At 41.8% G+C, this 27,739-nt stretch overlaps 1 protein-coding gene and 1 pseudogene across 3 annotated transcripts in view; one reads left to right on the top strand and one right to left on the bottom strand.

Annotated features, from left to right (window-relative positions):
* The window catches only part of Mdn1 (midasin AAA ATPase 1), a 130,536-nt gene extending 105,879 nt beyond the window's left edge, over nt 1-24,657 (bottom strand). For 2 of the 3 annotated variants that reach the window (XR_015619800.1, XM_087549665.1), the window contains exons 1-14: nt 24,433-24,657; nt 16,082-16,308; nt 12,693-12,917; nt 12,119-12,226; nt 11,852-12,047; nt 10,137-10,379; nt 9,786-9,917; nt 8,604-8,707; nt 7,808-7,922; nt 6,398-6,582; nt 5,564-5,645; nt 3,623-3,718; nt 1,736-1,848; nt 479-627 (exon numbers count right to left, since the gene is read on the bottom strand). Coding sequence is in view for 2 of the 3 variants with exons in the window: in XM_087549665.1 (XP_087405791.1) it covers nt 479-627; nt 1,736-1,848; nt 3,623-3,718; nt 5,564-5,645; nt 6,398-6,582; nt 7,808-7,922; nt 8,604-8,707; nt 9,786-9,917; nt 10,137-10,379; nt 11,852-12,047; nt 12,119-12,226; nt 12,693-12,917; nt 16,082-16,308; nt 24,433-24,534 (2,077 nt within the window). In the remaining variant the exon portion in view is untranslated. 3 annotated transcript variants of the gene reach the window in all.
* A 550-nt stretch (nt 24,658-25,207) lies between these two features.
* Nucleotides 25,208-26,672, top strand: LOC148005726 (DNA-directed RNA polymerases I, II, and III subunit RPABC4 pseudogene; annotated as a pseudogene).
* The last annotated feature ends 1,067 nt before the right edge of the window (nt 26,673-27,739 follow it).

Genomic DNA, 27,739 nt, shown 5'->3' with positions numbered 1-27,739 from the left:
AACATGAGGAAGTCTTGCCGTCCACTTGTAAAGTTGTCCAAGAAGGCAGAAGGATCACCAGGTTCATAAGGAGGAGGCCAACTTGGGCTATACTACAAGAAAAGCAGTATGTTATGGTATATATACAGAACGTAATTTCATTTGTTTTAAAACTATCTGTATGCCTATGTTTGTGTGTATGTAGAGCCTGCAAAAAAAAAAAAAAATTAATGCCAATCTGTTACTAGTGATTATTTCCAGGGAAACTGACTATATATGGAATGAGGCCACTTTAAACTTTAATATGCTTAGACTTACTATTTGGAAGAAAACAACAAAATGCAAAGCAAACAAACAAAAACAGCACACCTGGCACGGTGATGCATACATATAATCCAAGCACATAGGGGGGAAGGCAAGAGGATCCCAAGTCTGAGGCTAGTCCTAGGCTACGAGTCAGGGCCCATGTTCCCCTGCTTGCTCACAATCCCCGGGTTACCTGTGGCATGAGCCAAGTGCTGGACAGCAGAGGTTTTGCCAGTTCCTGTCTCTCCCACTAACAATACAGGCTCCCCTTGACTGACGCACACTGCAAGCTGCTCAAGGAGAACAGAGGATGGGCGGGTAGCAGCAAAAGAGCACTTCTCTCTAGGGAAAGAAAAAGATGATTTACAAGCTAGCTAGACCAGGCATGATGACTTGCACAGAATGATAAGCTGTACGGCAGGCCAGTATAATCTAGTAATATCCTACTTCAAACTTAGTATCTAGGAATGTAGCTCAGAGGTACAGTCTTGTACAAGTCCCAACAGAAAAATAAAAGAAAAAACAAACATCTAGGCTTCAAGTTTTTCTTAGTGTTGGATATAAACAAATCCAAAAAGAAAAAAAAAAAATGAGAAGATAACCCAGAGTAATTGTCTTTATATTATAACATATTCTTAGAGCAAATAGGTTATAAATTTCCTGTGTTCTACAAATACTGACCATTCATTCTAGTGTCACATATAACAAGATAACACTTGTTAAGATGCTATGTTCTGGACACCCAAATAAGGCCCGACCTGCACAGCATATCCTTGAGCAACTCACTTTGATCTATCTTAGCTTCAACTCCTCGTTCATATATGGACTGGAAAATGACTCAGCAGGTAAAGGCACTCACTGCCCACGACAAAAGCTTGACAACCAGAGCTGCCCTGTGATGTTTACATTGCATGCTCTGGCACACACAAGCACATACACACGTCATACAGATACACATGTATCTTGAAGTATTTAAGAAATATTACATAATTATAATGTGTTAAAAAGTCTTTCCCCAAAACTGAGTCTAAACAGAACCTGTGTCTATGACTTGTCCTGAGATAGACCACTGAAGATTTAGTTATATGAAAGGTAGGGGGGTGGGTGGAGTTGTGCTTGCTTTACTTCAATGGCTGATGTGTTTGACTGCAACTCCAACACCATGAGATGCCAAAACCACATTTCCTATGAACATTATTTAGAACTTTATATGATCCTAGCCATGAAGGAGTTTACACACCAGGACAGCCTGATACACACTTGAGCATGTTTCACTAAATAAACTGCCGTAAGTCAGATCAAGGACCTCTATCAGTTCCAAGGTGCTAACAGCCATCTCATTTCTAGAACCTATTTTGGAAAATTACTATTCCTCCAACATGCACTGGGTCTCTAAGCCTAGGCATGCTCTGTTCAGACACAATCTACGAGGCTAGTGAACTATACTTACTTCTGAATTCGAACAACTTCACTTTGTTTCCGCAAAAGCCGTACTCGACCTACTTGGACGTCTAACTCATTTATGACAATTTCTGGTTTATAGAGTTTACAGAAAAATTCAGCCTGTGGGAAAGGAAGATTTCAATTAAGTCAAAAATATACTGATTTCTTTAGCCAAAAGTGTCTAAATGAACCTTTCTCATCAACACTCCACCATGAAAGCGGTATCTACTTTCAAGAACATAAGTTAGCATTACACCAAGGGTTTCTGTGTTATTTTCTTTTACTTTCCAAGTTTTTAAAAATGCTTAACACTGCACACACACCCAAGGAGTGGCACCAAAGACAGCTAGTGTTGACTGTCAACCTGACTGAATTCACGTCACCCAGAGGACAGAGTCTCTGGCTATGCCAATGAAGGACTGTTATGACGATGCTGACTGAAATGTGAAGAGCCATCCTTACTTTGGGCAGGACAGTCCTCTGGGTAGGTGCCCTGAGCTGTCAAGCGAAGGCAAGGTAAGCACCAACACTAAAGCATGTCCGCGGTTCTGTAGATATAATCTGATCAGCTCTCTATAGCTCCCACCTCTACGATTTCCCTGCGGTGATGGGGCCAAAATAGACCCATTCCCTAAGTTGCTTTGTTATAGGATTGTATCTTAGCAACAGGAAAGAAACTGTGACAGTACCCTTAACTCATCCAAATGAGCCACTGCCTAGATAAAAGTGAGCCATTTACCAAGAGTGTAGAGGAAGGAAGTCCACTCCTAACACAAAGTCAAGTGTTCTTTAACTGCTTTTGGCGGCTTTGCATTTCTAACAATAAAGTAAGACTCCACGGTCTGTCTCTAGAGAATGAAAAGCTGCAGCAGATGTCCCCAGAAGTCTACAGAGTAACCATTCATCTCTTACCTTCTCACTCAAAAAGAACCCAGATAAAAGCTCAGGTTTGAGACTAAAATAAATGGACAAAATGTTTAAGGGGAGCCCTCTCCTCCCAATCAGCAGAGGAAACATTCACCGGTTTAAGCCAATCAATGGTGTTTCACACCCTAGCTTACTGTGATGAACACATTTACCAGCTTAGTTTTCAGGAGAACACTCCACAGTCTGAGCCCAAACCGTCCCCACTACTGCAAAAGCTCAACAAACAACTTTAGTATTAATTACTGGTGTGATATTTCAAGTAAGACTGCCTTGATCAACCCAGACTTTCTGCAGGCTTCAACACTACCAATAAATACCACTGCTCAGAGGCTTTCCCCTTTAAAAACTGTATTTCAAACCCAGGACTCATGAATGTGGAGCACACATCTTGATTTAAAAAGTACAAGGTGGGGTTGGGGATTTAGCTCAGTGGTAGAGCTCTTGCCTAGGAAGCGCAAGGCCCTGGGTTTGGTCCCCAGCTCCGAAAAAAAGAACCAAAAAAAAAAAAAAAAAAAAAGTACAAGGTAAGATATGCCCACAACCTCCGTGTTGAACCTGATGAACCTACTGAAACTACTCCTTCATGGTCAATGAAAAACAGTAAGCTGGGGGCATGAGCACATGCCTTTTATCTCAGTACTCTGAGCAGAGGCAGGTAGACCATGTGCTCCAGGCCAGAAAGAGCTACACAGTAGGTACTGCCTAAAAATTAGTAAATGGATAGAACAAAAGCAGTTAGAAAAACGTGCACACTGAAGTATAGACAATGTGTTTCTGAGAGTGTTTCCACTCTGAAAACAAGATGCTCACTGAAGAGCTAGAAAACAAGGTCTTCTGTATGATACATGGGACAACAGAGAATGTACTACCCCGACAGGGGGCAACGGACAATTAATGTCTACAGAGGAACCAACAGCCCAGCAAAGCAGCCCACCTTCAACATGCAGGATAAAGCAGTAGCACATACCTTTTTCTTAGAAATGTTCAGTTTGCTTCCAATAATTTCTGCCATTTTCAGTTTTTTTGTCTGCTCAGAAAGCATGGCGGTGAAACAGTCCAGAGCCTATTAAAGCAACCAAGGGAACAAGAGTAATACATAGGGCAAAAAGATGGCTCATGCTTAAGAGCATGCATTGCTTTAGCAGGACTCAAATTTAGTTCTTAGCACGAATGTTGGACAGCTCTCCACTGTCTGTGACTCTAATGCTAGAGGATCCAATGCCATCTTCTGACCTTTATGGGCATCTATACTCATATCTAGGAACCCGCTGGCTGACTGGCTGATAGACAGACGGACACACACACACACACACACACACACACACACACACACACACACACAGACAGTATCATTATATTCAATTTCTCTGTGCTTTCTGACTGTGGGTACAGTCAGGCAACTAAAAGCCCCTGCCACTGTAATTTTCTCATCATGATGGAAGAAACCAATACAAACAAATCCTTAACTACTTTCAACATAAATACTGCTTATTTACTAATAAAGTACTTGTACAGGAATATTCAGACTCATACATCACAACTGCCAAAAGATGAAAGCATAAAGCCCTACTTAATGAAAAAGCAAATGTCATAAACAACTGGAGTATTATTCTGCCTAAAAAAGAATTAAGTGGTACAAGGATTAAATATGAAAATATGCAGAAGGCAAGAGGTGGATTTAAAAAGGCAACATGTGGCATATTCCTTCTTATGTCAAGTCTAGGATAGCGAGTAGAAAGACACTTGAAGAAGGTTGTATTAGCCCTCTCTAGAGTGTTAAAAGATAGGAAATAGAGGTTAAAAACTAAAGAGAGGGTGAAATTTTGCAGTGGTAAATATATTAGTAATTTGTTTTGGCATTCTATTTTATGTTGGGGCAGTTAAGAACATTTACTTTTCTTGCAGAGAACCCAGTACCCACATAGTGGCTCATGACTGACTATAACTCTAATTCCAAGGGATCTGATGCCCTCTTTTGACTTCCTCAGGCATCAGGTATGCACATCTCACACACACACACACACACACACACACACACACACACACACACACACTCAGGCATGCACATCTCACACACACACACACACACACACACACACACTCAGGCATGCACATCACACACACACACACACACACACACACACACACACACACACACACACACAGATACACAAATATCCATACTCATAAACTTTCAAAATCACTTAACTTCAAACAAAACAAATACACCAGCCAGGCTCTCACCATGTGGCAAAAAATTATCCCAAATTCATGGGACTGGGTGATCCTTTTGCCTGAACCTCACAAACTAATCCTAGCACCCAGGAGGCAGAGGCAGGTGGATCTCTAATTTCAAGGCTAGCCTGGTCTACAGGGAGTTCCATGACATCCAGGGATACACAGAGAAACCCTGTCTTGAAAAACTGGATGGATGGATAGGGCTACAAAGCATGTTAAGGTTGCTTTCTATTCAAAGTCACTTTAGCACATATTCTGAAAGAATGTAAACCAACCTGGGTTGTGGCTTTCCCTTCAACTAGTCTTTTAAGAGCCCATTATCTTTAGGAAGCCTACTTTGTTTCTAGGGAATTAACAAAGCTCTACTCCTAAAGGGCCTTCCTCCTCCCTCCCCCAATTTTTACATTCTACATCACATTTTGAAGCTCCCATATACTTCTCTACAGCAAAGATAAACACATGAAGAGAGGTATATTAAGCTATAAAGACCACAGCTCTACAGGCACTGTGATATACCACACCAACCCAAGCTCTCATCTCAGCCTTCCTTCTTCTAGGCAAGACATTCATTATATCTGATTAGCTTGAAGGCAGCTCAGGTTCAAGTAGCTAGGGAGGAAACAGTAGCTAGAGAAGCTGGTAGCCACTGAAGACACCAAAAGCGTCTTACCTCCTGAAACACATTCAACAATGCTGTTGAAGATGTACTGTCAAAGCCATGAGCAACTCTATTACACCAATTCAGCAGATCCCTTAAAAAACAACGAAACAAAACATAGGGTGAAGAGATGATAGTCTTAAATCTAAGATTATGTGCTAACTAAAGTCTCCCCACTTTTCTACCAATGTGAAAGATAAAGTAGTATAGATTAAGTCCTTAACCATACAAGTTTCTCCCTGACCCACATCAGAAAAGGTAACAAGGAAAAATACTAAATACCAAATTCAGGGGGCCCACTCATTCCTAATCTCCACTGAGAATGGAGATCTAAGGCATAGAACTCATTATATGGAGCAAATCCAGAAACGCTTTAAGACCTTTTAAGAAAGATCAGGTATGGTGATACACATCTGTCATCCCAAGACGTGGGAGGTAGCTTCAGGCTGTATTGAGTTAGAGGCAAGCCTAGACTACACAGAGTTCCAGGACAGCCAGGGCTACACAGAAAGACTCTGTCTCAATCCCCATCCCTACCACATCAAAAATACAAACAAGCAAACAAGCAACTATTTATTTTTAAAGCTCTGGTTTTGAGCTATGCAAGCTCTGTATTCCAGTCTGGGTCCACAGCCAGGCCCCAGACACTTAGGATTCTAGAATTACAACATTCGAGGTACCCCTACCCAACCCTGCCCAAAGGGATCTGATCTCACATGTAACCCACATGTTTGATCTGTACACTTGACAATGGCAGAAGCAGTCAAGACCATCTGCTTCTACCTACAAACTTCCCAGCAAAGGAAGCTTTAAAGTATCAATTGAAAGCAATGTGTAGTCTAGTACCTTAAAGATAATTCTCTTCCCTCAAGGGCTACTCTTCTGTTTTCTCCCTCAGCTTCTGAAACTTCCTGTGGTGCCTCGTCACAGCCAATACTTGGACAGCAATGCTTTTCTCCAGTGAGCTCAATGTAGATGTCAAGTAAGTGATCAGTTGCAGTTAAAAGGCTTGGGTACCTGTTCTGAAGAACCTGAACAGGGGAGAGAAAAAAGTAACTCAACAGTTAGAAATTCTTAAAAGTAGCTTAGCAACTTAGCAGAAGAACGTTGTCCTAGTCTGGCCAAGGACCCGGATCCCAGCCTTAAGCACAGGGATGGGGAATGCACACCAACTACTGACATTAGTCAACCAAAGACGACTTGTAAAATTTGAAATCTTTACTAAGCACAGGACTTTGCACTCTCCCTTTGCTCCCACCCATTCATCCTACTTGAATTCCAACAGCTTGTGCCCCTGCTCATGCTATTGACAAACTAGCCAACCACAATAGTCCAGAGAACAAAAACAAGATACCCAAACAACAGCCCACAGGTACCCAAGTACAAGGAATTCATTTGCTAAAGAATTCCTCAAGAACTACTTTGTAGAAGTTTCATTGTGTAACCCTAAAATAAATGAAAAGGTACATAGGAAAGAAAATTACAGATCACAAAAGAAGAGTCACTGATAAAAAGCATTTAAATTCTGAAAAGCAAATGTAGAATTTTAAAGCCCCAGGTCCATGCTCTTCATTCTAACAGCTATTCAGCACTGCAGTGGAGAGCACAGCATGCACACTACCCATCACAACACTTTATAAAGTGCTTTACAGGGAAATTAAAATAAAAAAGGAACCCTAGTTTCATCTGACTTGTGTGAGAAGTGTATCACCGTGCCAAATAACCATGTGGTCGGGGAAGCATGGGAGACAGGGAAGTAGAAAGGAGACAGGGAGTAGAAAGGAGCCTGTTGGTTGCAGGTGGCTGAGCGGACACTGCTAGCAGAGAATAAAAGGCCTATTCAAGACGTAATTGGGACACAAAGTTTGAGAAAATGGCAGAGCAGTGGTAACACACACCTTTAATCCCAGTGGTTGGGAGGCAGAGGCAGGTGAATATCTGTGTGTTCAAGGTCAGCCTGGTCTACAGAGCAAACTCTAGGACAGCCAGGGCTATAAAAAAAAATTCTGTTGTAAAAAAAAAGCAAAGAGAAAAAAAATAAGAATGAGGGTTGAAAAATGTTAGGTGTCTGCTGAAATCAACGTTCTGTCTCAAGTGCAGTGCCTCGACTTCCAGGGCCCGGGATGTCTCTCTATGAACTAGACTTCAGCTATTTCATTTAGGCAGACCCCTCTATTTCTACCTGAGCGGAGCTACTGGCATTTCTGTGATGAAAAACAGAAATGAAAAGCACCCTTATTATCCAGAGCTGCATACCTCCCTCAGGTCTTTCTTGTCCAGATTATGCAGGTGAATTTTGGTCCAGTATTTGTCTAGCATAGCAGCATGACTATTCAGTGGTCGGTACCAACTTCCTCCACAGCTCAGGAGCCTGCAGTTTAACGAGAATCCAACAGTGTCACATAAAAGGTCCAGATTTCAAGCTGAGTTATAGCTAACCTAATTCATATGCAGGACACTCCCCTAAAATCTATGATGGATGACTGAAACCAGACAGTACACAATCTATATAACTATACCAATGGTAAAGTTTTATTAATGAGGCAAAACAAGAGGTGATAAACAAGAATAAAATATGATATCCCCACTCCTGGGAGAAATAGAAGCTTATTATTTGATGACAGCCTGTTGTGCAGCAACCTCTACAACAAATCTATGAAATGCCAAAACAACCAATTAGAACAATATGATAAAAGTTATGAATTTTTATTACTGTAATTTTCCATTAATATTTCAAATCCTACTGACTGAGCAACTAAAACCATGGTAGGAAAATCATAAATAGGGTAACTGCTATACACGCACTCAAAAATAAAAGCAGCCATTTTAGTGCTAAGTTAATGAGGACAGGTGAAAAATTAAAGGCTGATTTTTGACCCCCAAGTCATTTTAAAAAGGACTGATAGAATTTTTATCAAATTGTTTTTAAATAACTGGAATAATGCCGTGGTGTGTTTAGATATCAATGACAAGATGTTTCTGTAAAGCATAAATGACTTCAGCAAAGCAAAAACCAAAAGGGATTTGAGAACGGGAACAGAGTCAGACATACCTCCTGGTTGCAAATAACTGAAATGTAGGAGCTACTTTCAAACAGTCGCCTTGGCCAGGAATCAGAAGTTCTCCATTTTCCAGTAGAGGAATCAACACAGAAACCTAAATCACAAAACCCTACTGATAAAGCCATCGGGACAGAAGTAACAATCAAACAAGCAAACACCATCTGTCTCCGGATGATAGACATATCCTTAAAGGAAACACCATCCAGTTTTCACAGTGCAAACTGGAATCAAATGCATTTGTGTTCTATAAGTTGCACTCCAGTATTTACTCAATACTCACTGAGTGCTACTGTGGCCCAGAAATGAGAAGACAGTAGGATGTAAACAGAAATTAGGACTCTTAAATTCAAGGGTCTTATAAGAGATGCAAATGACCCAACAGTATAAGCTTAACTCAGAATTCAGTGAACCTATTCCAAACATAAAAAGAATCACTAAGTTATAAAGAATGAGCCAGAACCAGCTAGATTTGGTGGGAGAAAAGTACCTTTCCCACACATAACCATTGTTTGTCTCTCCAGTATGTACAGTTCAATATGCACTAATGTCAACATTTGCCTTACAGAACCTGTAGAGACACCTTAACCTTAGGATATCTTTTTTGGTCATAGTTTAAGGATTTCAGAGCAAACAGATTGCCACTTTACTGCAGAAGTGATCTTTCTAAAAACCAAAACAGGCCACCTTGTGGCATGCTCCTATAATCACTGCAGAGTCAAGAGCAATGTCAATTCGAGATCAATGTGGGCTATATAACAAATTTCACAGCTGTATAATGAAAGGCAGCTCAAAAAAAAAAAAAAAACAAAAAAACAAAAAAACAAAACAAAACAAAAAAAAACCCAAAAAAACAACCTTTTGTAGCCTTATTCTACAGCTGCCACACCTAAAAGTTGATCTCAAAGTCCCCAATGAATCACTAACAGTTCCTACCAGGTACTCAATCACTATAAAAAAAAAAAAAATAGTACAAAGCATTCAATAAATACTCTATAAAACATAAGACAAGTGAAGAAACCCAAGTTCTCAAGTCAGATTAGGCAGGTAACTATGAATGAGCTTCTTACAATTTATCATGTAAAATTCAAAACACCAAACCATTCGCAGGGACTGTGGACAAAATGTCCTTCAAAGACAAAACTGCAGAGTAAAGGGTTAGCAAGATAACATACCACATCCAAGGGAGCATAGTCAATATCTTCCAGAAGGATCCAGTGACCTTTTGTGGCTGCCTGTGTCAGTGTGCCAGGTTGCCATACAAACTCTCCAGGGACATCTGTACAACGATACATGCCGAGTAGCATCTGTGCAAAGAGGTAAATCAGAGAAATCAAACACCTGAGATAGCAAAGCTATTTCCTTTGAAAAGACATGAAATTTCAACAAGAGAAGGAGGTGTGTGAGGTTTACAAAGCTTGTTCCAAAAGTCAGAAGCAAGGGCAATAACTATGCTCCATCAAAAACATTAGCATGCTGATACACTGCAAATACTGACCCAGCGATACTTGCCGCTTCTTGATTACCTTGCTGTCTGTCTGATCACCAAGCTGGACTTTGAGAAGCTGAGGAGGTTTTGTTCTACCAGTCACTGCAGCTAAATGTTCAACTAAGGAAGTTTTACCACTTCCTATTGGTCCTTCCAGCAACACGGCATTCTGAGAAGCCACTGCAACAGCTAGCATCTGAAGATTTTTACACACAGATTCAACCAACACAAAGGACGTAAGAGCCAGCTCCTGATCGCGTGAAGAACTCCTGTCACTTGTCTAAGAAGAAAAGTGAGAAATGGAAAAACTATTAAGAGAGCCCTTCCCTCAAAAGACAATCAATTTCTGCAACAATGCTTCTACTGGCCTTAGATCATAAAAAGTGTGAGAGCCAAACTCAGAAGGAAAAGCTCTTCATGTTCTAAAAATTATTTTTGTGTAGAGCAAAAATATGAGGTACCCCTTTTATTTTTTAAAAACTCAAATAATTTTATGTGTATGGGCATTACACACACACACACACACACACACACACACACACACACACACACACACACCCGTATACCACATGTGTACTTGTTGCCTATGGAGTCCAGAAGAGGCCACGAGATCCTCTAGAACTGGCATCACACACAGCCTTGTGAGCTATCTCCTGCAGATGCTGGAAACTGAACTGCGTAGGGTTCCTCTGGAAGAGCAGAGCACTTTTGTTTATTTGAGGCAGGGTCTCGATTTATAATCCTGGTTGACCTCAAGCTCAAAGGCTGCCTCTGCTTCCTGAGTGCTACAACTAAAGGCCACCATACTTGGCCCACTAACTAATCCTAATAGTGGAGTTTTCTCTCCAGACCTAGAACAATTTCTAAATAAATTTAAGAACGTCATCAATCACCAGTGGCTTTTTCTTTAAAATTCCGCTTTCCATATGCTAACATTTTATACTTAAACTAGCAGTGCAGGGGTTATGACTACAGTTCCAGGGTATCAAGCACAAACTCTGACTTCTAAGGGCTGCTGCACTCATGTGATGTACAAAACACACACTCAGGCACACACAGCCACCCATAAAAATTTAAAAGAAAATTTGTAAAAACTTTAAAAGATCAACAATGCAGGAGCTAGCAGTCTAGTTGTATGTTTCTTACATGTTAAGCATGCACCTCTTGCACAGATGTAAAAACACACACATATTAAAAGAATGTGAAAATCTGGGCAGAGAGAATACATTATGTTTCAATGCATCTGATGTTTTCAGGTACAGTAAGGACTTCAGTCTTCTGTTTTGTTAAGTGATCCTGGCCTAGCCAACGTATGTGCTTTTATAACAAGTTATAGCCTCAGGCCTTAAGTCTCTTTCACAATCAGCCTTGGTTTACTGTCTTGTTCTTTACTATTCTTGAGGCAGAGCCTTGCTGTATTATTTATGCTGGCCTCAAGAGATCCTCCTGCCTCAGCCTACTAAATAGCTCGGACCACAGTTAGCCTGTGTAATTAGGCACATCTTTACATTTTGCTAAAGATCGAGGCAGCACACAGACGACATTCTATTTCTACTTTCAGATTTAAAGGAGATGAAGAGAGGACCCAGGACAAACTCAGAGGTGAATTTATCTTCATTTCTCACTAAACACTTCCAAAGTGGAACATCACTTTGGCGAACTCAATGTGTATCACGCATGATGCCTGGACTCTGCCAAAGAAACTGCACATTCACAGTTCATGGGGCATAGCCCCTAGAGAGGCCACCATACCTGCTGCTCTGCAGGGCTGGAAGATTGCTTAGGTAGTACCACACCACAGACGGCTGCCACACTGGAAGAGAGGTCAGCTGAAACTAGGTGTCCCTGAATGTACTGAGGTTCCTCTCCCTTATGCCAAAGGGAGGCTTCTGGGTTGGCTAAAACCAAGGCCTTCTCCAAATCCTGTAGCTGAGCCTCTTCTAACAACCTAAGAGGAAAAAAATGTCCATGAATTGCCCCAAAAACACACGCAAGACCTGCAAGTAGGCCCCTACTTACCTCAACCTGAAATGCACTAATTCCTCACTACTGAAAATCTTCCTGAGGAAGGATAACTTGTGCTCTTCATTCATGCAGGTCACCAAAGCAAGACAGTTAGCTGTATGCCTGAAGGAAAAAGAAGCATATCACTTCTGACCTCCCGTTGATTAATGAAAGTACTTATCAGTTAAACACTAGAGAATAAAATCTTAACCATTACAACACACACTATGAGATAAAACATAAAGCAAACACAATGAATTGCTTTCCTGGAACAGGAAAAAGGGTGATACTCCATGTATATGATCTCTTTCTAAAGCAAAACTGGATGAATAAAGAAAGGGGGTAAGACCAAAACAGAACAAGATCTAGGGCTGGAGAAATGGATCAGCAGTTTGGAGCATTGATTGCTCTTCCAGAGGACTGGAGTGCAATTCCAAACACCCACATGACAGCTCACAACTGCCCATAACTGCAATTCCGGGATCCAACAAACATACAGACAGCACCCATAAAGCCAACAACCATATCTAAAGGTTTTCTTTGTCCTTCCCCACTCCCACCCCAAGTCAGCACAGGCTAAGTCACATACCAGCGCACCAAAGCGTCATGGCTCCTGAGGAGAGGGACACACACACTCCAGTCCCAGAGCTCCCGAAAGACAGGCTGCTTGTGCTGCAGAAATATATGGGCTGCTTCCATTAGGTCCCGGAGCTTCATCCGCCTACGTCCATAGCGCACTGGGTTTGCATCAGAACTCTCAAGGAAGAGTCTCTGAAAAACTGGATAGGTGTCCTTGAAATAGCGCAGGGCAAACCTTCAGGAGGGAAGACAGTATCAATACTCATTAGTTAAGCAGCCAAGTGCCCATCTGTACTCAGGGACAAGACTGGACATGAACATCTTCATTGACTGTAGAAGCAGCCAAGTGCTGAGGGACAGGACTGCAGAACTAAATAGAACTTTTGGTACGGTAGAACATGGAGAGAACAATGCTGAAGCAATACAATCCTAAAGATGGCAACCATTTCAGGCTGAGGATCCAGGCCCTGGCATGAGGTAGCAGTTGAGAATCTGCAAATCACCAAAGGTTTTACCCACAAAAGCTGCACACATTTTGAGTAGTAATTACTTAATGTACTCACTGAACACTTACTGAATTCTCACTATGAGGAACATACTATGTCACTATCTAGAGACAAACCCATGCGCTAATCCTTCCTGCCATGCTGCTCAATAAGGGAGAGCCACAAACAGAAACAGAAGAGGAACAAAAGAGAATGTTCAATTGAATCTAGGGGAGGCAAAACCTGGTGCTTAGGCTACAAATTAAAGCATACAGAGATCTTTACGAGAACACACACATACAGACACAAACACACGCAAATAATTGTTAGTTGCAGATAGAACATGAAGTTCAACATAACAGAAAAAAACTGAGTTCAATAATAAAAACCAAAGTAAAAAAAGCTGATTTTCCAAAAACAGTACCAAAATTGCAAACTTTCAGATTTGTGTGGGGGAAGGAGGAGAGAGAGGATTCAAAGAATTAGTATCAGGTGTCATATATTCCTAGAACTTCAGAAGTTAAGGCAAGAAAATCATTAAGTTCAAAGTCAGCAATTTTATAAATAGATTTAAAGGACTAGAGAAGACTAAAGTGTCAGAATACTTACCTAGCATGCACAGGGCCTCAATTTAAATCGCCAGCATCAAAACACATGAGAAAAAAATATATGGAAACTCTTAAAGTGACTGTGTTGACAGCTGCATCAACATGAACTGCTCTTAACCATATATGAACCACGCAGTCATTTTTTAATTGCACACCCATTAGTACATCAATGTACACAATCGCCAATACGTTCACAACATAAGTATGTGTGAGAAAAGGTTACCAGGGTTTTGAGATTCGTTGCTAACCAAGAACCTGAGACAGAGATGGTAAGATGAAATGAGTTAATTTACAGTTTAAACCAGAGCTGGGGGTGTACTCATTTTCTTGCCTGTAGCATCACAATTTACAGAACTCTTAGTTCTGAAAGACATAACTCCTCTGGCCATCGGGACCTAGGCTATTCATATTTCTAAGCATGAATTTTTAATTATTTAGAGTCCCTATTATACTTTAAACATGCTTTTGGTACCCATTCTGGAATCTTGAAGGATTTGGGGTACTCTCTAATAATAAACTGGTATGGAAATTGCTGAAATATACCTATATGGGTCAGAGCTCAGGGCAGGAGTTTCCACATTAGTGTTAGCTAAGCATGCTTTTCTTTGAACCCGAGGATGGAGAGGGGTGCTGTGTAATGCTGTTTCCTGGACATGACGTGGTGGCCATGGCTATCATGAATTCACCTGTACAGCATCAAGCTAAAAGATCAGTCGGCATTCCAATAGGTTGTACTAGTTGAATTCAACAGGTTACAAAAAACAAACAAACGAAAGACAAAAACAGAAGAGGAGGACATGAAGCAGAGAAGGGGATGTACCAGGGGCGGCTGACAGGAGCTGGACGGCACACACCTGTAGCCTTTAATATTAGCACTAGGACAGTGGAGGCTGGTGGATCTCTGTGAGTTTGAGGCCAAAACCAAACAAACACAAAAGATTATAAAATTTGATGCTGGTGGAAAACAGAAAATTAATTCACTAGCTTAATGAATCTCTAACATATTCCTAACACATTTTCTAGAGGTGGGAGTTCCAAGTTGCCACAATTCAATTCTAAGGCCACTTCCTTCTACTTCTCCAATAGCATATAAAAATATAAAAATACAGCCTTTCATTTCTTCTTTCCTTGTGTTAAGTCCAGATGAAAAACCTATATCAGGCAGTGTTCAGAATGAAAGCCCTTAGTCTTCTCAACGTAAAAACCTACAAGACACAACCTACTACAAATGAAACCAATCACACATCAGAATCCAGTTCTGCATAGGTACCTACCAATCTGATAGACTATTTTGGGTGGTGGGGAGCAGCACTAGGGATTGCACCCAGGCCATACACGACAGCGTCAAGTTGAGGTACACTCCTAGTCTGACAGTTTCTTCCCTATAAAGACTCTGTTGTTTACCTGTATACATGGGAATTCTGATGCCCGAGGAGGCCAGAGAGGGTGTCAGATCCCAGAGTTGGAGCTGTATGAAGTGTGGACAACTGATGTTGGTGCTGGGAACTCTAGTCCTCTGCAAGAGCAGCAAGAGCTCTTAGCTAGTGAGTCAGCTCCAGTCTCAGAAGCTTAGCTAATTCTCCCTTTCAGTTGCTCTGGGAAGAGTTCTCACCCAACCTCAGATCTACCTCATCCGCACATCTTGCCAGATTCTGATATGACTGGGACATATGGCTGCTTCCTCAAACCTGTCATCACAGCTAAGCCAGGAGTACTGGTACACACTTGTAGTCCTAGCACTTGGTAGACTGAGACAGGACCAGACTGAGGTCACACTAGATACCCAATAAAAGCAGGTGAGGAGATGGCTCAGGGGTTAAGTACTTGCCACCAAGCTTGAACACATACATGAATTCAACTCCCAGGAAACACATGGTGGAAGGAGAGAACTGACCCAATCTATTCTCTGACCTCGGTGCCACCCTCTATAAATAAATGACTGTAAAACAACCAAACTTAAAACAACTCCTTCCCCAGCCCTCTAGGACTACAGAAATGGTTCAGTATGTAAGAACACCAGCTGCTCCAGAGGTTCTGAGTTCAATTCCCAGCAACCACATAGTGGATCATGGCCATAAAGGAATCTGATGCCCTGTTCTGACATGACTCCTTAAAAAAAATACATAAATAAAATTAAAAAACAAAACAAACAAAAAAACCAGAGGTATTGCTGTATGTTGGAGGCTGGCCACAAGTGCACAAGTCTCTCACCTCAACCTCCCAAGTGCTTTGGTTAGAGCAAGAGCCACCCCACTAGAAAAGAGGTTATCACCTTACAGAGAAATATGGATCAAATTGCTACTCACGGAAGAACATCAGGATGGCTACCAATGAGTTTGCTCATTGATACACTGAGCCGTTCATGCAGATCATGGTTGACTTGGCCTCCAGTTTTAATGGCTTTAGCATTTCTTTCCAGCAAATCCAAAAGGATAGGGCGCAACTGGCGACCAAGCAAAAGGGTATAGTCTTTATCTAGCAGCAACTGTGCCAAGGAATTCAGGATGCACTGGCGATCTTGAGGTGTCCACACCTGAGTGAGAGGCAAGACAAATATCTATGCAAACCATATGCTTTAGTAGCAGAAAGATCAGAGCACTAGCTTAGAATCCAAACACTAATTTCTACATTTCTTAAGTGATTTCATGATACAACAAAATATGGTTTTGTTACAAGAAGAGGTTAGAGTTTGTTACTGAAAGCTCCAGTCTACTGAGGTTCTACACAAGAAAACCAATGCTTGGGATTCCATTTTCAATGACATGCAACTTCAGCTCAACAGTAAATGTTGCAGGGCCTCAACATTCGGTGTTCTTGTCTCCTTCGCTCCTCATAAACGAAGACATGATTCTGTGGTTACTTCCAGGCAGGAAGGAGCACATCTTTGAAGAAATACCTATGAAGGCAAGGCCTGGGTATAGCTTAGATACAGCTCGGTTACAGAGTTGGTACCTAGCATGCGGTGGGCTCTGTGTTCAATTCCCACAAACGATGAAGATAAAACTCATTCCTAGAGAGAAAACCAACCTAAAATTTAGCAAAACAGAGCCACTATGAACAACCATACCTAAAGAAATGGAGAGGGTAAACAACAAAATTCTAATGTGTGGCCTCAGAAAATCCATAAGCATACACAGGACAGTTGAGAAGGGGGGGGGGGCTTAGTCAGTTGTTACACTGTTACTATGTACACACAGTTAGCACAACTTACTGTTAGCACTGTAGAACCTCACATTTAAGTTTCCAAAGAGTTCCCTCTGACTTCATCCTTCCAAAGTTAGTTTTGGTCATAGTGTTTTATCACAGCAACAGAAACTTCAACTAAGACAGCAAACAGTTTCTACAGCTACCACTCAAAGGGAAGGAACTTAACAGATTCAGCCAGGACACAGAGAGGTAACTGCACTTTTTAACTATAGGCAAGTGTTCCTTAGAGATCATTTTAAAGAGGATATGATGTTACACACCTGTGATCCTGGCATTCAGGAGTCCGAGACAGAAGATCTATAGTTTGAGGTCACCCTGGCCTTACAGTTGCACAAGACCCTGAATCAAAAAAGGGATTCCGTTCCACAGATTTTTGTTGGTTAAGCTTTGTTTGGTTTGAGATAGGGTCTTATCATGTATCCCAAGCTGGCCATAAGCTCAAAGCGATCCTAAACTTTCTACCACCCCATCAGCCCTGTGCCACCAAGTAATGTTATCATGCGTATGTATAGCAAGCACAGCTTCTGTTGTCGAGGAGTGATGCTCTAAGCTCACTTAGAATAACCTTACCAATTTTATCCAATCTTTTTCTAGTTTTGTATGACAATGGGGCTAATCAAAAGGATACATACATACATGCATGCATGCATACATACACACATATGTACATACAAACCTTACAGCACTAAAAAGCTATATATATATAGAGGCCTGCTCAGTGGTAGACACCTAGCCTATCATGCATGAGGGTGGGCTTAATTCCTAGTACCAGAAACAAATAAATCATGTATTTCTTTTCAGCCTAGATACATAGGGTATTTAAAAGGATATAAAAGTTGCAATGGTTTAACAAGTTTTTAGTATTTAAATGCTGTAAAAGTATATCCATAAAACACTTTTCTTTACTTTCCATTTTTACAAAAATTACATGAATTATACAACATTATTCTAAAATGGGATTTATGCTGGATGATTCCATCCATCTTTTAACTAATAAACGCTCTGAGCATGTTTCGGGTAAACTCGGATATCTGGCAGATTAAGAGTATCATTTTATTTTGATTATTTTCAGCTTACAATGGGAATATCAGATATATCTCATTGTAAGCCCAAAGAGCATGTCCTAGTGATCTTGGATGGACTTAAAAGTTCTTAAAACAAATCTTTATGAAAAATAAGTTAAGCTAATTTTCTAGCACTACTAAAACACTCTAATAAACTGATGGTTTAAAATAACAAACAGTAGTCTCATTTATTTCTGGAGTCTGAAGTCAAGATGGTGGCAGGGACATATCCCAAAAAGTTTACAGGAGCACCATCAGCCTTCCTCGACTCTCTCCACAGCTTTAGCAGTGGCTAGCAATCCAAGCATTTAAAAGGGGGTAGGGGACTGGAGAGATGGTTCAGTGGGGAAGAAAACTGACTGCTCTTACAGAGGTGTTGAGTTCAATTCCCAGCAACCATATGGTGGCTCACAACCATCTGTAATGGGACCCGATGCCCTCTTCTGGTGTGTCTGAAGTGGACTCATTTCTTAAAAAAAAAAGAAAAGATAAGCACGATGATGCATTCAAATGACACTTAAGGCAGAGGCAAGCAGAACAGATCTCTGTGAGTTCAAGGCCAGCCTGGTCTACATAGTTGATTCCAGGCCAGTCTTTCGAGGGTCACCTTACCTCAAAAGAACAAAAAAGAAAAATGTCCTACTTCTCTTTCCACATATACACTTGGGAACTGTTACTATTAAAATGAAGCTGAATTAGAAAGAATCTTAAAGTGTCATCCCATGCTTGAAGCACTGAAAAGTTTTTCAAACTGTTCTGCAATGTCTGAATATCACAATTTGTTAGCAGACTCATCTGCTCAGGTTGAGTGTCCCCTGCCTGCCTGACCCTGGACTGGACACCAGAGCTGCAGTTCTCCTTAAGGGGCCTTCACTGTTAGTCTGAAACAAAGTGAGCAATGACAAAGGAGACAAATCCTCCTAGGGCTCCACTGAAAACAACTGCAAACACAGCCCTCCAGACAAACAGAAGAGAACTGAAAGATGTGCCTGTTCACAGGCCTGTAAAGCTTTCAGGGCAAACATGAACTCAAGGGCAACAAGTGACTCAAGTTAATGCTTCCCTTGGCATTCACATGTCCCTATGTTCACAAACAGCACAGACTGACAGCCAGAAGGAAAATGCCTGCTGAGGACAGCATCCCATGACAGGGACTGCCAGCAGTAGGCTGAGATGGAGACATCTCAGAAGCCCGCAGCAGCTCCTTGTTAAAAAGATGGAGTCTGGGACACTGAGAAGCAGGAGACACATCCCTCCAGGGGACCCAGCATCTGAAATAAGGGACTGCCTGCAACAGGCCAGGAAGGAGACAGCTCAGTAGCTGATGGCAGCTCTTTGTAAAAAACAGTTGGTCCCATATATAGATTTCATTTGTGCCTGACTACTTTTTATGCCTTGGTGTGCATAATTATTCTATTCTATCTGACTTTCCTATTTCTTTCTTCTGCTCTGAAGAATTCTGTGAAACTAGATGTTCCTTGATTTAATGATTCTTAAACAATTAAAAACCGTTTAAGGCATAGGGGCACAGCCTTAATGGCCAAGATGGAAACAATGCAGTAACCGCACAATGACAGTTCCAGATTAATGCTTGACTTGCAAGGAAAGTTTGAAAAAATTACTAGAAAATGAATCAGAGCCAACATTGGGACCCCAAAAAAGGAAAAAGTTAAATGCTGGGACTCTGAGGAGAGTCATTGTGTGCAATGTGCAGAAGCAGATGGCTAGGTTAAGTACTGAGTTAAGGGTTAACTTGATTCTTCTGGCCACTGCCTGGCAGCTTTGCCCATGTCATTTATCATTAGCGCTTCATAAAAAATGCAAGTAGCTGACCTCAGAGCTCGGGCTTGAAGTATAATAAGTTAAAGGTTCAAGTTTAAATAACGATAGATTTGCAATTAGTATTATTTTGGCCACAGGCCTGGGAATAGGACAAGCTTGAAACTTTGGGGAAGAACTGTAATTCTTAATTCTTTGTGGGATGTGGTTATTCTTTATAATTTGATTTGGCAATCATTATACAATGTCTTTTTTCTACCTGCTTTTGGAGTATAAATAAAAGACTGGCGTAAGAAAAAGGCAACAGTGAACATGAGAGAGCGAGAAGAGCGAGTGGAAAGCAAGTGAGGTGCACATGAGGTGTGTGGGAGGTGCATGTGAAAAGAAAGAATGTGAAGAGAGAGAATGTGAGGTGTGTATGAGAGTGTGTGTGAGTGAAAGGAGAGTGCGTGTGGTGTGTGTGAGTGTGTGAAGAGTGTGTGTGAGTGAAAGGAGAGTGCATGTGGTGTGTGTGAGGATGAAGCGGAACGCACAGGTGTGTGGGAGTTCAAGAAAAGGGCAATGTGCAAAGAGAATTCAGTGTGTGCAACCTCAAGCTCTCTCTGTGTGTGTGTGTGTGTGTGTAAGAGAGAGAGAGAGAGAGAGAGAGAGAGAGAGAGAGAGAGCACAGAGAGAAAGAGGAGAGTAACTGCCTGTCAGTTTGTACCTGAAAAGTAGTCTGTGTTTAATCATGAGCCTTGCAGATATCCCTGCTTCCAGTTGAGAACTCGATCCTGTGTCGAGGCTGGACGCCGACAAGTGCCTTCAGGTGTGTAATTTTGGGTAAGTACGTTCAGTAGTTAGCTCTAAGCCCTTATGATTTCTAAAGCTCCAGTGAAGGCTTGATGCTCTGCAAACACACCAACTGCAGAATAAAGTTGTTCTCTTTTCCACCTTAAAAGAACCCAGAGAGTCTGTGCATCTGTGTGCATTGTTCTTCTCTTCCATAACCCCAAGTTAGCTTTTGCCACACTCATCACAGCAAGAGGAAAGACAAGCATTCCAAGTAAAAACAATGCAAAGATAAATGAGGGGCACATGCCAGTAGCAGGGGACTGGGGCATGTCAACCTGTGGTCATGTGGTAAACTGCCTATCACGTGCGATCTCTGGATTCAAATAGAATTAAATGAACAAGCAATAACAAATAGAACCAAGTGTGGTAGGGCAAGTTTGTAACAGGTACTCTGGAGTCTGAGGCCTGGCGGTTATTTCAAGTGAAGTCTGGAAAATACAGCAAGACCCTGTCTAAATATGGCCATTAATACAAATAATAAGAAAAAATACAAATAATAAGGAGAATATATTAGGGCTGGGGTGCTCAATGGCAGAAAGCTTGCCTATCATAGTGAAGCCAACCCCACAAAAAATGCTAAAATAATAATTACTCCAGTTGCTTGCCAACCACTCAATGCTAGGCGCTGTTGGCATTTTCCTCACCTGTATTTTCTAGTCACCAGAGCAGCTGTATGTACAGCAGTCACCACAGCAAACATTATCCATGGCACTTACAATTATCCATGCATTTTTTCCTTATACCGACCCATAGATTGGAGACTGTCACCCCCACTTCACAGATTATAAACTGAAGGAAAATGCTGAGGCTAATCTAGGCCACAAAGATGGGGACCCAGTCTCCAAAAATAAATACATAAAAGCTACAGCTGACAAGACAGTAGAGGAACCTAAAACTGCGTAGGCCCGAGGTGTTGAAACTGCTGCAAGTTGTACTGTTCTGCTGTGACAGCATAAGGTTCAACCCTAAAACACACTAGGCAGGGACTCCCTCACTGACCCACATCAGCAGCCTGGAGATCCTGCTTATAATTATTATCTATGACTATTCTATTTTAAAGCCACTATATGTATTTAATCAAGAAACAGAGATAGAAGTTCAGTAACTTGTCGGGAGTAGTTGTGCATGTTTTTTTAATGCCAGGCAGGAAAATCTCTGTGACCTGCATAAGGGCTCTAGAGAATCAGACACTCTCTTCTGGTCTCCATGTGCACCTGAAATTAACAGGTAGGCACACACGCACATGAATGCACGAGCGTCCTTTCTCTCCCCCTCCCCCCAACACCATACCTTTGAAATTAATAAGAACAAATCTCCAGTTATGTTATGTTCCTGTTCCTATGCTTGGTGTTATATTAAACACTCTGCTCTCTATAAATGTAAATGCAGACAGTGGTCCAAGTAGGGGAGACATCACAGTTGCAGTAACAACGCATGTAGACTTTGAAAAATAAGCCCATGATACTTGCTTGCAATCACAGTGCTTGGAAGGGAGGCAGAATAAAGAGGAATTCAAGGTCATCCTTAGATACACAGCAAGTTGGAGGCCATGCTGGACTACATATAATCTTGTCTCAAAACGCAAAATTTTTATAAACATAAATACCAAGGCAAGGCAGGGTGGCACATGCCTTTAATAATCAGCACTCAGGAGGCAGAGGTAGGTGGATCTGTGACTTCTAGACCAACCTAGACTACATAGCAAATTCTAGGCCAGCATGAGATGCTGTCTCAAAAATTAAACGAACTCAGTGGTACAGTATTAGGCCCTGGATTCAATACCCAGAATGATGTAGCTACTAACAGTTGGTGCCTAGTTCTCGGAATCAGGATATAGCCACTGGATAACAGGATTTAAAAAGAAAAAAGAAAACTCTCCTAAATATTTTTGGTTCAAATATCAAATTCCAGCATGAATTACTCCCATCTGTAATCTCTAATAAAGTGTTTTTGTTTCCAAAACTAGGAGTGCCTATAAACATGGTAAGATGTACCTGTCTTCTCAGCACTGGAGCTACCAAATTCAAAACAAAAAGAACTACAGGATAAACGTAACCAGTCCTAATGAAAATATTTAAGTTACTAGCCAACAGGGAAAGAAACAAATCTGCAGGATTCCTGACACTGTCTAGAATTCAACAAGGTCCCAACTCCAAATCAAGGAAGCTTTCTAGTCTTGTGGCATTACTATACTATTTTCAGAATTTACAGTGCATGGTTCTTACACTGTATGTGTCAGTGTCCCTAAAATATTACCCATCCCCCAATACTCAACACCACACCCAAAACATAAATGTGAATCCCCTTAGGTGCTAAGAGTTGATCCTAGGATGTCCTGTATACTAAGCAAATGCTCTCCCACTACAAGAATTCTAGACTATATAGACTCGAAACAAGACATAATCCAAGAGTCTTCCACAAGGTCAGCTCATCTAAATCAATTATCCCCTTCTTTCACAGAACCCACCAAAAAACAGTTTTCACTCTAGACTGCATATCCATGCAGAGTCCACCTGCAGTAAGTTTGATAAGGGAGCCTCAGGCCAGAAATCCAGAAGATGTAGCCTACTAAGTCTGGCTTTTCACAGTCAATTTAGTATCAGAGACGCCTTTTGAGCCAAGCTGGTTTGGAAGCCTGCCTTGAATCCCAGCACTCTGTGGATCTCTGTGAGTTCAGAGGCCAACCTGGTCTACACAGTGAATTCCCAGACATCCAGAGCTACATAATAGAGATGTTGTCTCAAAAGGAAAAACAAAAAGCCTTTTGGCTAAGGGGATAATTCAGTGACAGAATGTAGATTCAACACCTCAGAAAAAACTCTCAAGATTTTCTCAGGCGAATTCTACGATGCTCCAAATGTCTCAGGGTCTTTAGTCTACACCAGTGATCCTCAACCTTCCAAATGCTGTAAGCCTTTAATACAGTGCCTCATTTTGTGGTAACTTCCAATCATAAGATTATTTTCATTGCTAACTCATAACTGTAATTTTGCTACTGTTATGAACAGTAAATGTATTCTCCGATGGTCTTAGGTGAGCCACAGGTTGAGAACTACTGGATATGATATAGTGATGTTGATTACTAAAACAATCGAGTGTCTATGTACTTAATGCACTCCTGACCAATTAAGTTTTACAAAATTAAAAGCACGTCTTTCTAGACTCAAGTTTACAGACAGAGCTCGTAGGGAAATATAAAAGGAAATTAAAACGCAAAGAGCAAAGTTCCCTAGGAAGGATGCTCAACTCAGGCAGTAATCAATAAAAGCAAGGTTCTTTAAAACTCAACACCCATTTGTCAAAAAAAAAAAAAATTCTTTCACCTCCCAATTCCTAATGTTAAACTGTCTTGTTTTGATCTTCAGTTGTTTGTTACGAACCGTCTCCAAAGGAGTTGCGAACCCCCTGGTGTAGAGACCAAATTTTTGTGTCTCCTCAGTGGTACTGAAACGTCCAAAAGAAACACTACTCATGTTAGTCAATGGGCCAAATATCAGGGACAAAGTCGAAAAGAAAAAGAAGCTTGCAAGTAAACGAGGGGTGGGGAAAGGTAAGTGTTGACTGAGGCAAAGCACGTGTCCTGAGGGGTGGGGGTCGTACAGAAGCAGCCTCGCAGAAAAGCCAACTGCTTTTATTCCGGAAGGGCATGCTCTCCACCACCGCCTGAGCGCTGGGCAGGGGGCGAGGAAATGAAAGCTGACCCCTAAAACAAAGGCCCTTTCTCGGGACTCCGCGCTCACCGACCCGGGCCCGCCTCCTTCACCCGTGCTCACCGACTTGGCCAGGAACCTGTTCAGTTCGCCGCTGCTCTTCTCATTCTTGGTGGCGATTAGCCGCAGCGGCCCGGCAACCAGGTCCACAGAGAGGTGCTCCATAGTCTCCGGCCGCGGCCACAGGGCTGCGGGGTGACCGCCGAAAACCCACGACGGCAAGGAGACCCCCTAGAGCCGGCAAGCCGACACACACGTGCTGAAGGAGTCTCGTTGCGTCATCAGCCTGAGGCGGCGCGACTACCACGCCCACATCGGCGGAAATGCGTCACTGCCGCGCTGCTGGTAGTAGGAAGGGAGGCGGAAATAGCTTTTGAGGCTTGTCGGCTGACTGGGGGTCCTTCTGTGAATGAAACAGGTCTCCAAAAGAGGAACTGCGTGCGCGTGAGAACTAAGCGCACAGTGACTTACTCTGTATCAACACAGGTCCTATGTGAACGATATACGGATTCGCTGTCCAAGATTGATTGCCCGTAGAAAAGTGACGTTGTGAGGAAACAGCCCTTGATGTATTTTACAAATACTAGAAATAATTGCTTAATTAAAAAGTTTTTCGAGACAGGGATTCTTTGTAGCCCTGGCTGTCCTGGAACTCGCTCTGTAGATCGGGTTGGCCTCTGAACGCAGAGATCTGCCTGCCTCTGCCTCCTCGGGGCTGGGATTTAAAACGTGGCTTTAATGCCTGGCTCCCCGCCACCTGCCTTTTTTTGGGGGGGGGGGCAGGAAGAACTGTTCAGATGGCTCAGCCGGTAAAAAAAAAAAAAAAGCTTTCCCACACAAAGTACTTCAGTAGATAAAAGTTTACTCTAAGTGCACAGAGAAGGGACACTTCTTCCAGCTGCGGTGGCACGTACCATGGACACCCAGAAAGGCTTTCAACCTCCAAAGCAGCAGCCAATGATATATATTTGTGGAGAGTGTCACACAAAAATGAAATAAAATTCAGGAATCCAATCAGATGCAGAGAATGTGGATACAGAATAATGTACAAGAAAAGGACTAAAAGATTGGTGGGTTTTGATGCTCAAAACCGGGGAATTCAGGAGTGTCTTCATTCATACATTTGCCCCATCAACGTTTCTCTTTATTGTGTACCTTTTAACTTAGTTTATTTAATAACTACAACTATCTATGGTTTCATTTTAGAAAGGCAATTGTATTTTAATAATTCGTATAAAGGAAATTTTGGTTCAAGTTATTTTAGTACTTTAAAAATGTTTAAGATGTCTTACTGTCTTTAGTACTTACAAATGTCAGCATATATCTAGATGTATTCTCTCACTTGGTACTATGTGGGTTTATTTCTTCTTTTAAAGATTTATTTACTTAATGTAAATAAGTACATTGTCACTGTCTTCAGACACACCAGAAGAAGGCATCAGTTCCCATAATAGATAGTTGTGAACCACCATATGGTTGCTGGGAATTGAACTCAGGACCTCTGGAAGAGCAGCCAGCACTTTTTTTAAAAAGAAAATTGGGTATTTATTTACATTTCAAATGTTATTCCCTTTCCTGGTTTCCTGTCCACAAACCCCCTAACCTCTACCCCTCCCCTTCTATAAAGGTGTTCCCCTCCACATCCATTCCCTCTTACCACCCCCAACAATCCCCTACACTGAGGGTCCAACCTTGGAAGGACCAAGGGCTTCTCCTTCCACTGGTGCCCAGCAAGGCCATCCTTTACTACATATGTAGTTGGAGTCATGGGTCTGTCCATGTGTACTCTTTGGGTAGTGGTTTAGTCCCTGAAAGCTCTGGTTGGTTGGCATTGTTGTTCTTATGGGGTTGCAAGTCCCTTCAGTTCTTTCAGTCCTTTCTCTGATTCCTCCAACGGTGGTCCCGTTCTCAGTTCAGTGGTTTGCTGCTGGCATTCGCCTCTGTATTTGACATGTTCTGGCTGTGACTCTTCAGGAGTCTGTATCTGGTTCCTGTCAGCATGCACTTCTTAGCTTCATCCATCTTATCTAGTTTTGGTGCAGCCAGTGCTCTTAACAATTGAGCCATCTATCCAGCTTGGTTTATTTCTATTTACACTTTTTTTGGTCTATTATTTCAGTATCAGCACATCTATTTCTGTCCTCTATATTTCTTAAATATGCTTTCGTTGGCTTCCCTTTGGGAGTTTCTTGACCTGAATTTTTCAGCTTACTCATTCTTTAAAATTACTTTCTTTTTATAAAGATTGGTTGTTAAGAGTGCTTAACATGTTCTTTCAGAGGACTCAAGTTCTTAACTATTGAGCTATGTCTGGAGCCCCTCAGTGTATCTCTCTCTCTCTCTCTCTCTCTCTCTCTCTCTCTCTCTCTCTCTCTCTCTCTCTCTCTCTCTCTCTCTCCCTCCCTCTCCCTCCCTCCGTCTGTCTCTGTCTCTCTCAGACAGGTTCTCGGATCTCATTATATATCCCTGGCTGCCCTGGAATCTGATATATACAAGAGACTGGGCCCAAATTTAGACTGCCTCTGCCTCCCAAATGGTATGATTCAAAGTGTCTGTTGCGGACCTTCATTTTTAGGTGCACCACATGCAGGCAGAAGCCTGTAAATGCCAGAAAGGCCCTGGATCCCCTAGAACTGCAATTACAATCACAAGTAGCCATGTTTTTGCTCTTTGTTTTGGTTTCTCTATGTAGCCTTGCTATCCTGGAACTAGCTCTGTAGACTACACTGGACTTCAACTCAAGAGATCTGCCTGGCTCTGCCTCCCAGGTACTAGGATTAAAAATGCATGCAGCACCACTTTTTGGTTCCTGAGCAGCCATCTACTTGCTGGAATCCATAACTGGGTCCTCTTCTAGAGCAGTGTCCTAGCTGGTTTTATGTCAACTCAAAACATGCTAAAATATGAGAGGAAGGAACCTTAACTGAGAAATTGCCTCTATTGTAATTGGGCTATTAATAAGTCTATACAGCATTTTTAAAATTAGTGATTGACATTGGTGGACCCAGCCAATTATGATTCCAGCCCAAACCAGGCTGAGCAAGACATGAGGAGCAAGCCAGTAGTTTTCATGGCCTCTGCATTAGCTCCTGCTCTAACTACTTTTGATGATGAACTGTTATATGGCACTGAGTGAAATAACCCTTTCCTCCCCAGCTTGCTTTGGCCATGGTGTTTGATCTACAAATAGTAACTCCAAGACAAGCTTTTAACTCTCATCTCTCCAGCCCCCCAGTTAAAAAATATTTTAAGTGTAGGATTATCCTAGTTATCATTCTTGCTTTAAAATCTTTTCTTTCAATTTAATGAGGCCACCCTCAGTAACTGAGCTGGTTACACTCTCATTGTGAAATACTTCTAAGAGTTCCCC

This window comes from Rattus norvegicus, chromosome 5 (genome assembly GCF_021556685.1).
Source record: "Rattus norvegicus strain SHRSP/BbbUtx chromosome 5, alternate assembly SHRSP_T2T, whole genome shotgun sequence".
Classification (NCBI taxonomy): Eukaryota; Metazoa; Chordata; class Mammalia; order Rodentia; family Muridae; genus Rattus; species Rattus norvegicus.
Note: the sequence above shows the minus strand (reverse complement) of the source record. Positions and strands in the feature narration are given on the sequence as shown.